Below are 11,689 nucleotides of genomic sequence, written 5' to 3' on the forward strand. Positions count from 1 at the left end.
GGAAAGGCAGAGCTTCTTTTGGGATATGTGACTTCGCTTCTCTGGCTGTCCATCTGCTTCTCCTAATTGCAGGAGTAGCACTCCTGTTTTATGTGGTATAAAAACCTGTGTACCAAAACGACACGGGTGCAGGCAGCTTTGTGGTCAGTTTAGCACTTTCCTGAAATGCATTGCCACAGACAAAAATGTGTTAATAAACCTCTTTGTTATTTGCTCTTCATCCCATTCCATAATGTTAATGAGGGGGAGGGGATGTCTGAAATGTCATAATTATTTTGTTTAGATATTTTAGAGACCAGTGGTCAGCTCATACATACTCTTTTTGAAGGGCGAAGGGAGACAAATAATACAGTTGCATATTTAAAAGATGCAATAATTTTAGGACATGTATAATAATACAAACTACCATTAATTTATGTAAATCATCTCCATCTCGTGGGCTTTAGTCAGATGTTGGTGTGACAGGGGAAGCTTTCCCCTCACATGTTAATGCATAACCAACTGTCTTTCAGGAACTTTTGTGTTAAGTATTAATCCAGTGATTAACCCCAGCATCCCTGTTGGTAACTTTGTTTTTTGCCTTATGACCTTAATTATTGGATTGCAATTTTAGTTTTGCAACTGAATTTCCATTGTGGCCCAACTCCTGAGCACCGTTGGCTAAAGTGGGGCTGTGGCCCCAGCCTGGGTAATTCTTCAGGAAGAAAAAGGCAATTACAGCAGGCTGGGTGGGAAGGGCTTGGCTTTACAAGCCTGATGGGTTAGAAACTGGAACTCGAAATTGCAGTGAGCTCACAGCTGATCTCTGCTTCCACCAAAGCCCTCCCCTGGGGCATCTAAAGGACAGAGGTGTGTGTGGCTGTCCCTCCTCAGCATGAGCCTGGTGAGCTGTGGGAGAGGGCTTGTCCCTCACTGAATGCCTCAGTTAGCTCTAATACAGATCAGGGCGTGCGAGGGGAAGAGACACGGACTAATGAGAATGCCTGCCTGTTTTCTTTGGGGGAAACAAAAAGCTCACTGCAGCTCGCTGACATTTCTGTAGTCACGTTGCATTGGCAAGCCAGGCAGCACCAGTGGCTCTTTTGGAAAGGCAGGACAAGGGTATCGAATGTGTTGCCCCCATCTGGGTCCCCCCACCCGTGCCCTGTGTGTGAAAGGAGCTCTTTGAGTGCAGGAGCAGAGCGAGTCAGTGTGGCTCTGCAGGGGGATATAATGGCAGCTTTGTCGGGGCCTCTCCAGGCTGTGGTGCCCTGCAGGGTGCAGACACCCTGCTGCAGCCCCTCACCCGAGCACTGCCAGCTCCACTCAGGTCACTGCTGGGGACAGGAACCTGTGCCCTGCTGCTCTGCTGCCTCCCAGGCCCTGGCAAGGAGTGAGCTAGCAGCCCCTGCAGCCCCTCTGGGCTTTGTTTCTGATGCAGTTGTGCTCCCTCCAGACACACAGACACAAGTGAAGAAGAAAACTCTGTTTCTTAGATCTCTGGCAAGTTCTGACATGCCTTAAAAAGTTTAGAATAAGAGTAAATGAGGTGCTCACTCTCTTGCTTTTCCCCTCTGTGACCCACTTTTTGCAGATGAAGTTGGGAAGCCCACTAGGGCACACCTTGGTAGAGAAGAAAAATTTCCACTTTGTTCTCCCTTGTAGTAAAATAATTTTCTTCTAAAATAACTTTTGTTCCTGTAGGATTTGGTCTCTAAATGCCCAATGAAGTGAATGTTTTCATGTATTTATTATCAGCATTTTAACTAAGACACAACCAGCCACCTCTGCTGAGAAACTTTAGTTTTAAAAAGCTCATCTAAATTCTGCTTTCTTAAAAAAAAAAAGGGGGGGGGAAGTAACTGCCTGACCATTCTTTGGCAAAATCAGTGTGTTCCCTGATTTAAGTTATGGAGTGTTTTAGAAGAGAAATTACTTCCTGCCTGTATTGCTTGTGAGCATATTATCACCAAATTCTTTTTTATGTACCCCAAAACACTGATGCCTGCTAAAAATCTTGTGAAAATTTCTGGAAGAATCTAATAATCTTCTCATGACTGGTTTGCTAATCTTGGTAAACTGGTTGTGCAATCCTGTGTGAGCAAATGAACTGGTTTTCATGCACGTAGGACTCTACCCAAGCTTTGGGTGCTGATCTGGAGCATGTGTGAGCCCATCAAGATTCTGGCTGTGTTATCTGAATGGTACTCCCTTTCCTGCATTCCTGTGTCTTCAAATATATATTTCTTCACCTTCAAATCACAAATAATAAACCTAGAAGCTCTTCAGTGTGAGAAATACTCTGAGGTGTGGTGATCAATGCGTCCTCTTTACCTACAGCCATCCTGATAGGACATGGAATATATTTAGCCAGTGATGCAGAATTAATAACTGTATATTTCATCCTTTTGAAGATCTCAAAGATCTGAAAGGGTTTAGCAGAAGAGATTAACACTGACATTTTTTTTACATACGGGGAAGTGAGGCAGAGAGACTTTAAGCAAGGTGCCAGGAACAGAGCCCGAATTCTGCTCCGTGGATTAAACGCTGTGATTCCTGCTGGAATAGACATTCTCTGTGAAAAAATAAGACTCAAATATTTATTTTTATTTCTTTTAAATATTTTTTTTTTCTTAAAGACACCCTGCATTTGGAGGGTGGAGTTTTTGTGGATAGAAGTGATGACCAGATGATTTTGCCTTGTGTTTCCAAGCTGTCGCCACGCTGCCATCGCAAAGTACTTCGGCGATGTCACCCCACCTTGCAACAAGTGCTGTGACTTCTGCAAGAACCCAGGGGCAGTGAAAAGGCAACTGGAGGCACTGGAGTGCTGCAGCAACAGCTGGAGCAAAACCTACATCAGGCCCACGGGATCCTCCTGGGATAGCAACGACCCAGAGCTCTACGAGGGCGGCAGGAGAGGCCTCAGAGGCTTCAGCAGGTCTGTACCAGAGAGGTTACACTCATCTCACAGGAGCTATCAGAGAAAAGAGCATCCACCAGCTGCAGGCCCAGACACTCCTATTTTCAGCACATGTTTCTGTGTGGATGGTATTCTCCTGTAACTTTTTGGCAGCAGCAGCTGGAATTTCATTTTCCACACACTTTGGCAGTCTCGTTCACATTTGTGTTCCAGAGAACCAAAAGCTGTTTTGACAGAGCTAAGAATTGCCCTGTACTATGTAATTGGCTCTAGAAACTAGCCTGAAATTTTTGAAAGCAGCAAGTGGGCTCAGCCTCTTCATAGTCACAAGGATCAGAAATGTTTAAAATGAGACCAAGATGACATAGTCCAGAGTTCATTCCTGATTTAACACAACTGTCTGTGAGCCAGCAGGCCAGGGGCCACCGACAGGACTTAGTCACCACAGAGGATGTTATGAAGTGCCAGTGTCAGATTCTTCTGCAGATTGCTGCATTTTCCTATGAGGCTGACAGCAAAAGGAAGCTGTCCAGTGGGAAACATGATGAATTCTGTAAAATGCTTGGCAGTGTGGAGGTGACAACTTCTCTTTCCCCTTGTTCTCTGGCAGAGTTGCAGTGATTGTCCAGCTGTGTCAGGATGAGGTTTCTCTGCTGGCACTGCCCATGAAGCTGTGCCAGGATACACAGTGCTGTAGGCTGGCCAGGCCCTCTGCTTTACCTTAAAAAGCTTGAGATTGGTACCTTTGTTCTTTGGCCAAGTCCAGCTGAGTCAGAGGAAACCAGGACTTGTGACCTAAGCCTGTGTTGGGTCTCAGGACCTGAGAAGCCACAGCTAATGCTGTTGTACAGAACAGTGTTTGCCACCTGGCTTATTGAACCTTTCCATGATCTGATTGTAGTTTTGCCTTGGAAGTTGTAATAGTTAGCAGCTCTAAAGCTCAGATTTACCTGTAAGTTTGGCAGCTGTGGGAGGCAGTGAACTCCTGGGCTACATCTGGTGAGCATCAACTGCTGCATTTCAGTGTAGTAGAGATGGAGATTTCATTTATTGCAGCAGCCTGTGAACAAGTGAGGCTGAGGAATGAATGTTGTGCCCTTTCTGCCATCTCTGCTCCCAGGGCAGGAGGGACTGACAGATGGGGTACATGACATGAGCCAGTGACTCCTGAACCCCCTGGGAGCATCTGGCAGAGCTGCAGAAATGGAGCCCTCCATTCTCAGGGCACTAGTTACAAGCTCTTAGTTCATGCCACTGCCTCCTGCTTTATGGGATTAACAAATGCTGTGCATTTCTGGAGGACACTCACTGCTGTCCTGGGTGGGCAATGGCAGAGAAACTCAAGTGAAGAAATGTTCAGAAAGGATGTGGGATCATCACTGGGGTGGCTTCCCACACTTGTCCTCCAGCTCATGCTGCAGCTACAGAAATGCTTGTTCCTCTTGCTTTCCTGCCTTATCCAGGTATGATGAGGAGGGCAGTGGGAATTGGGATGAAGACAATGAGGAGCGCCGCAAACGGGAGTGGGACAACTTCTACAAGAAACAGATGAGTCTGCGCAAGGTGAGTTGGGCTCAGGTTTTAGGGGATGCACAGAGGCTTTGCTGTGAGCTTGTCTGACAGCCATGAAGGCTTCCTGGCACTGATCACAGTGAATTATTTCATCTTGCTGTTGCTTGTTGTCTTTCACTTCTTGTACCTCTGCTTTGGTTGTGTTCTCCACATTCTGGGCCAGTCCCACAATAAGAAGAAATGCAGCTTATTCAAGTGCTGGTTTCTCTGTAGGGCTAAGCAAGAGGATCCTGTTGGTTTTAATGCCCATGGTAGTAGTAAAAACAGATTTTCCCATTCAGCTTCCCTTAAATATTCCTATAGCAGAGGTGAACTTTTGGCTTTGATTCTTATTCTTTGTCCTCTTGGCCCTGTTTTGGCGAGTATTCAATGCCTTTATAACTTCAGCTTTAATTTTCCCTGGAGCAGGGAGATAAAACATGTCTTTTGTGCTTCTAGATCTGCATGTGTGTAGTAGGAATGGAAATGTTTGACTGATCTTTGTTTTTTTCCAGGGCAAAGAACCAGAAAAGGAAGATTTTGTTCCTCCAAGTAAATATCTTCTTTGATTTATAATGAGTTTTCTTTGGGAGAAGAAAGTCTTATATTTTGCAGCTGCATGCAATTTGTACAGCATCACCACTGGAGGTATCAGTCCCTAGGCACAGAGGTCAAGCTTTTGGCTGTGAAAACTTGGCTGGAGGAGATGGACCACAGCTTAGCTTTGGTCAGGGTGAAGATATGGAATGCATCTTTCTGAACATTTCCAAATAAGCAAGAGAGAAAGAAAACTCTGTCTAACCTGACTTTGTCGTGTTGGCTATTTCTGCAGTGGTTATGCACTAATAATAATAATAATAATAATAATGCTATAAGGAAACTGCTGAAAACTTTTGCTGTTTGTAGCTGTGCTTCCTGGGGCCCTGTCTGGCACTGTTACAAAAGAACAATTGATAGATCAGGTTATTCTATCCAGCCTGATTTTTTTTGGATATTGTGAGGAGGAGAAAAGATTTGAGTTTCCTAAGAGCCTTAAAGAAAGGTTTTCTGAGGTGGGAAGATTTTGGAAAGCTGTTGGTCCTAAGCTCCAAAGTAGATGTTCTCAATCAGAGAAAACATTCTCACTTTGGTTTCTGCCTACTCTTTTGGAGTGTGCAGCTTCTCCAGGTAGAAAGGGTGACCACAGTGTTCCTTGGGGTGACAGTGCAGGTCCTGGACCTGCACCTCCCTGTGACAGCTGAGATGTTCTCCATCAGCCTAGCCCTGCCATGGCTCCTTTCCCACATTCCTCTCCTGTGGCAGGTGCAGACTGTCCCCTGAAGGAGGCTGCCAGCAGGAGGATCTCCAAGCTCACTGTGAAGGTGGGTGATGTTGCAGGGAACAGCAAGGCTTCTGCCTGGCCTGTCCTGACTCCTTCAGGGATGGAAGCCCAAGGGGCAGTGAGATTTCTGTAGAGCATGTCTGAGTATCCCATGTTTCCTAGGGCCGGGAACACTGCCTGAAAATGCTGGAAGAAGCTTTGAGCAACAACCAAAAGACTCCAGCAGCAGAAGGAAAATGGTATGAGATGAGGAAAAAGGGGTGTATACTGAGTCCCTTAACACAGGGCCTGCTCTTCCCTGAGCACAATTACCATTGTAATGTGTATTAATTGTGCTCAGGGAAGACCAGGCCCTGTGTTAACACAATTAGTACACAGGGAATGCTTTTTAAGTTTTAAAAATTATTTTGTCCAAGGATGTCGTTTCACTTAACAGCTTCTTTCTGGCTGTGATGTTGAAGATCAGACCTGAGGATTCGTGGCTGATCGCTGGTATCAGCTTGATCCCATCAGGGAAGATCAGGCCCTGTGTTAACATAATTAGTACACAGGGAATGCTTTTTTAAGTTTTAAAAATTATTTTGTCCAAGGATGTCGTTTCACTTAACAGCTTCTTTCTGGCTGTGATGTTGAAGATCAGACCTGAGGATTCGTGGCTGATCGCTGGTATCAGCTTGATCCCAGGAGTGGCAGTTCTTCCCTGTCCCACAAGATGGGGATAGTGTACTTCTCAAATGGAGCAGTGGGCAAGAATCTTGATTTTAAACCGTTTTCATCACCCTTTCCATTCTCCATCAGCTCACCACTACATCCCTTAACTGGAAGTTATCACTTATTCTTGTACTGGGGGGAGTGGAGTTTGTACTTTGTGGGAGATCCTTCAGCATTAGTGTTCCCTTTGCAGATACAGCAGTGTGTCTTGCCAGGAATCACCCCAGCCTGTGTTTCAGGTCAGACCCTGGTGCCTGTGCAGTGGAAATGGAATACGAAGCTTTCCGGACCAGCAAAATGGCAAATTCCTACAAGGCAGCTGTGCTAAAGAAGGTGGGGACAAACATCCACATCTTCTGCTCCCTGGTACCTAGGAGCTGCAGGGCAAACAGGGCAGAGTTTGTGTGGGAAAGGTGAAGGACAAGCTCTGTTTTGCCTTGGGTATCTTACAAACCTTCTTGATTTTGTTTCCAGGAGGGCCCAGAACCACTTCTGGTTCTAATCTTTGTTGCCTTTACAGGCTCTGAAAAGTTCCATAGCAGTGCAAGCTTATCCAGATGTGTTGTAGCAATACAGGGATTTGGGAATTCCTCAGGCTGCTGCTGACACTGGAGAAGCTTGGTTTAGGTTTTCTGGTTGCCATCATTCTCAATGAAGATGTTTCTGTCCTTGAGGCAGGTGCCTCTCCAGGGCAGATATTTGCTTTGTTACAATGGCTTTTAGTATGTCCAAAGGCAGGAATACATAAAGATTTCTGGACATTAGAGAATATTTCTCTTTTCTTTTCAGGTGGCAGAAATCAATAAAGCCTCCAAACAAGGGGAATTGTTCTCAGTCTTTGGGTCTGGAACAGGTGGCAACAGCAATTTGGAAACAAAATCTGTGTCTCTAGCAGAAGGGGAGTTTGTCCCTGCATCCCAGGTTCCCTCGGTGAGTACTGTGGGATAGACAGGAGGGAATGATGTGGTTTTTTCTGTCTTTTTATAAATTTGAGTCCTTTCTGTGGCCATTGCATATTTCTATTGTAATTGCTTTTTCCTGTCTGTCACATTGTTATTAGTGAATATAATCTGTGTGCAGGCCATAGCTTAAGAAAGTTCTTTCTCATCTTGCTCTATGCAAGGATGCTGCCTTGTTTTCTTTCTGCTGGCCTAGGACTTCCACCTGATCCATTTCCCTCGTGTCTCTCTTGTTGGTGTGATGATCAGGCAGATTTAGAGCCTCCCCCAGCTTACAGCTGCCCACACTGGTGTATTGTGTGCAGAAATTTAGCTGCTTTCATGGTGCTGCACACAGAGATGTCACATCCAAAATTACTTCTTCTTCCTGTCTCCCCAGTTCAAACCCAAGCGTGTGGGAGCAGGATTTCCAAAGAAATCCAGCTTGTTCCAGACAGCTTCAGAACTGTTGAAAATCCAGGAGGAGAGTGATGCAAAGCCTGTCAAAAAAGACTGTCCAAGTGGGGAGGACATCAGCAGCTACAGTGTGGACCTGGACACCAGAAACCCTGTTCTCCAGAGGGAAGAAACTGCAGCCAAAGCAGTGGGTGAGAGTGCAGGGGTAGAACTACACCCAGAAAAGAAGGGGCAGCAACCCAGTCCAGACACAAAAAGTGCCCTTGGGGAGAGCCCTGCTAAGAAGTCCAAACGTAGCAAGAAGCAGCAAATGCTTGCAGAAGCAGCTAAAAAGGAATCACAGGATATTTCCAAATTCTTCTCCCTCCCCAAAGCTGGGTCTAAGGCCCAAAGCTGCAGTGTACCAAAGGGAGAAGGCTGTTCTGCAAGCACACTACCTCAGGTTTCTTCTCAAAGTGTGTGTCAAGAGAAACCAACACCTCAGGAAAATAAAGATGGCTCTGGAGACCTGACTGGGCAGTTCCAGGAGGAGAAAAAAGAACTGAGAGAAACAGAAGTAACACTGACTGAGAGAGGGGAGAATTCTAAGACCCAGCAGGCTGTTGAATGTGAATTCCTTGAGGAAGAAATGGATGTGAAGTCCAGGTAAAATCTCTATTTCTCTGCTCCCTGTGTTGTCCAGAGCCCCACCAGCCTTCTCCTGGAAACCTGTATGAGGTCTCTGGGTGAGTGAGGGAAACTCTTGCTTTACCATGGCCACTGACAGGGAATGCAGAAATATTTTCACTGTGGAATGATTACAACTGGCCTTCTCTCCACTCTTCCCACTAGTGTTGCTGAAAATGTTGCAGAAACATCTATGGGAGAAGGTGACAGTGGGAAGCGGCCAGGATCAGATGAGGTAAGACTTCAATGAATGCTGATTTCCTCTCTTTCTTCTATCTTGTGCCCAATTTCTCTCTGGGAGTGACACTCCTGCTCTGAGAGTGTCATTTGTTTGGGGAAGGCCCAGCTGCAGCTGCAGCAGAAAGGAGAGCCCCAGTTGTGTTGCATTCCTGGTGTTTCCCTGCTGCCCTCTGCCTGTGCCAGCACCTTGGGCTTTGTTCCCTCCTCTGAGCAACTCATGTGACTGTGCCCTTGCTGGTGACTTGCCTGGAATTAGTGTCTCCACCCCCTGAGATCTGTAACTGACTATAATTAGGGAGCTGCTTTCTCAAGGCAAGGGCACAACTACAGGCCAGAGACACATAGGGCCATTGGGAAGTGACCCCTGCTCACAGCCTGCCTTGCCATTAATTTTCTGCTTCTGCATTTGGCAGCTGAGACTGCCTGGCGGCTGTCTCTGCAACACTGCAGTCTCCTTTCTCTTTCAAACCCAGCAGGAGTGTGGCTCTCCTGATGTGGCTGAGGGATGTATCCTGTTCTCAGCAGACATCCTGAGAAATCTTTTCCAGTCAGTTTTCCTCTGTAGGATAGGGTGTAGCAATTAGCTGCCCCAATATGAGCACAGGGTAGTTGTAAATGTGGTACTCTTTAAAAGGAGTTACAGAGATTCCTACTGGGGCTGCAGGATGCTGCAAAGATTTGTGTTCTTGGAAGGTGGTGGCTGCTTGGAAGGACAGTGCTGTCACAGGAATTGGTAGGTTTGGTTTTCTTCTGTCCCCTCTCCAGGATATGGAAAGTCCTGCAAAAAAGCGGCTCCGGACAGCAGCAAAATCTTCAATTCTGACCCAGCCAGAGGGCAAAAGTGTTGGTTCAACAAAGAAGAAGGTGACTTTTGACTCAAACTTAGAACAGTGTGATAAAGAAGGAAGCAGCAGGACCATACAGCCAGTGACCAAAGGCATGTCCCTCAAAGAGACTGCAGACATCGTTGTCAAGTATTTGACCCCGTTCTACAAGGGGGGCAAATTTGCTTCCAAGGTAGAGTATAGCTCAAGGCCCTCTGTAGCAGAAGGAAAATTCATCTCTCTAGGGACCTGGTGCTCTGCGAAAGCAGAGATGATCTGGATCCCACCTTTTGTTTCCAAGTTATGTTCTGATATGTGCTGTTCCAGTGACTCCAGGTGCAGCAACTCACCTCTCCCACAAAAGGGTTGGTGTATGTTGGTTCCACACTTGCTTATGATTGTTCATATTTTCACATTAAACCCTGGCACGTTTTTAACTCCCACCTGTGGAGCAGGAACAGCTCAGGTTCAGGATGTGTGTGCCTGGGCTTCTCCAGCACTGCAGGGCCAGCTGTGTGTGTTCAGTCTAGGAGTGGTTTGTGCTACAGCCAGTCTGTGCTGAGGGTGAGACAAACATGGAAACAGACTGCTGAGGTGACTGGTGTCTGCTTTCTGCTCTTCCCCAATGCTGCAGGATCTCTTCAAGGGCTTTGCCAGGCACCTGTCTCACCTACTGACCCAGGAGCAGAGCCCTGCCCGCAAGACAGGTGTGTCTGGGGTTATTGCAGTGCCACATTGGTTCATGGCTGTAGAGGGGCAGATGTCTTAAGTATCAACTCAAAAGATGGTGTTTCCTCTCTTGCAGTGAAGGAGGAAGCACAGAGACTCATCAAGGAGTTTTTCAAAACAAGGCTCAGGTGTGAGAGTGAGGCAGACTGGGAGGAGCTGCAGCTCTTGGAGAGCTGATCCCTGCTGCTTGCTGGCTCTTCCTTCCTGCAGCAGCACCACCAGGGGATGTGGAAGAACCCAGCCACAGAGGGTCTTATGAGACTGCAGAAATGAGATTTATTTTTCTTTTCCCCACTGCATTTTTGCTCACTTCTGTCCTTAGTGACACACATTCAAGGGAACCAGTTTTTGTGAACTCATGGTGAGTTGCCCCAATAAGTGGGGTGCTGAAACCCTCAAGGACCAAGAGGTTTGAAGTTGTACCTGCTGGGTTTGTTAGGAGCTGCTGCCTTGGATGTTCTGCACTGTCTCCAACCTCTACTACCTGCAGCAGTCTGGGCAGGGCTCAGACTTTCCAGCTGGAACTCTGCTTTGGGATGGCACTTTGCTTTCTAAATGGCTCCTCCCCTTGCTCCCCCTCTCGCCATTTCTTATTTCAGTGTCACCAATATGCTGCAAGTTCTCATGCTTTGCTCAGGGCTGCTAGAGACAAACTCAGTGTTTGAGTTCCTGGATGGAATATTTTTGTTTGAAGGGCAGGGGAGGAGCATTTTGTAATTACCATGGAGGCAGTGCTTGCTTTCTAAAGGAGAAACTCAGATTCTTTTTCTTTTAATGTGAACTTCTTTAACTTTGTCCGGTTCTGTCTGCCCTTTAATTTAAGTGGTGATACTCTTTCAGTATTAACCCCTGCAACACTTCCAGCCTTTGCTTGTAATCCCTAAAGCCATATTTGCTCCCTGTGCCTCACCAAAAGTGTGCAGTGCAGGGGGCAGTGCTGCTAATACAGCTGGGTACAGTGCTGCTGTGACCCTCAAACTGACACTGTGGTACCTCTGCTGCTATGTTTATGTGGAACCTGATCCTGATTCCCTGGCACAAGGCCTTCCTGTTGGATTTTTGTTGATTTCTGCCTCTATTCCACACCTACAGGGGCTGGTGGCCTCAGGCTCTAGTGCTACCAGAGGAACGGGCAGCCCCAGAGGCTGCCCAGGGCTTTGGATCACTGCATTGCACAGATGTATTTTTTTTAATGTTCTGAAGGGTACATGCAGGACTGACAATAAAGCAATGTTACAACTGCTGTGGATTGTTCCTGGAAGCTTTTTCTTACCACTCAGTCACACAGACTGGTCAGAGGTACATTAAGCAGCACTCCAAGAGAAGCACCTGCTGGGGAAGATGCTGTAGTTCCACTGGCATCAGCTCACCAGCAAAAGTCTAACTGTGC

At 46.6% G+C, this 11,689-nt stretch overlaps 1 protein-coding gene across 6 annotated transcripts in view; it reads left to right on the plus strand.

The window, feature by feature from the left end:
- Nucleotides 1-11,543, plus strand: part of RECQL5 (RecQ like helicase 5) — a 38,016-nt gene extending 26,473 nt beyond the window's left edge. For 4 of the 6 annotated variants that reach the window (XM_039715835.1, XM_039715834.1, XM_039715837.1 and 1 more), the window contains exons 9-20: nt 2,693-2,920; nt 4,366-4,465; nt 4,969-5,005; nt 5,756-5,814; nt 5,937-6,013; nt 6,725-6,818; nt 7,275-7,415; nt 7,824-8,485; nt 8,672-8,741; nt 9,512-9,763; nt 10,205-10,277; nt 10,355-11,543. In XM_039715835.1, coding sequence (XP_039571769.1) covers nt 2,693-2,920; nt 4,366-4,465; nt 4,969-5,005; nt 5,756-5,814; nt 5,937-6,013; nt 6,725-6,818; nt 7,275-7,415; nt 7,824-8,485; nt 8,672-8,741; nt 9,512-9,763; nt 10,205-10,277; nt 10,355-10,476 — 1,915 coding nt within the window. In that variant the 3' untranslated portion in view covers nt 10,477-11,543. Of the gene's footprint in view, nt 1-2,692; nt 2,921-4,365; nt 4,466-4,968; nt 5,006-5,755; nt 5,815-5,936; nt 6,014-6,678; nt 6,819-7,274; nt 7,416-7,823; nt 8,486-8,671; nt 8,742-9,511; nt 9,764-10,204; nt 10,278-10,354 lie in introns of those variants that run through there. The other 2 variants (XM_039715839.1, XM_039715840.1) reach the window with 2 other exon arrangements.
- Nucleotides 11,544-11,689: the final 146 nt, after the last annotated feature.

This window comes from Passer montanus, unplaced genomic scaffold, assembly GCF_014805655.1.
Source record: "Passer montanus isolate IOZ18808 unplaced genomic scaffold, ASM1480565v1 scaffold35, whole genome shotgun sequence".
In the NCBI taxonomy this organism is placed as follows: domain Eukaryota; kingdom Metazoa; phylum Chordata; class Aves; order Passeriformes; family Passeridae; genus Passer; species Passer montanus.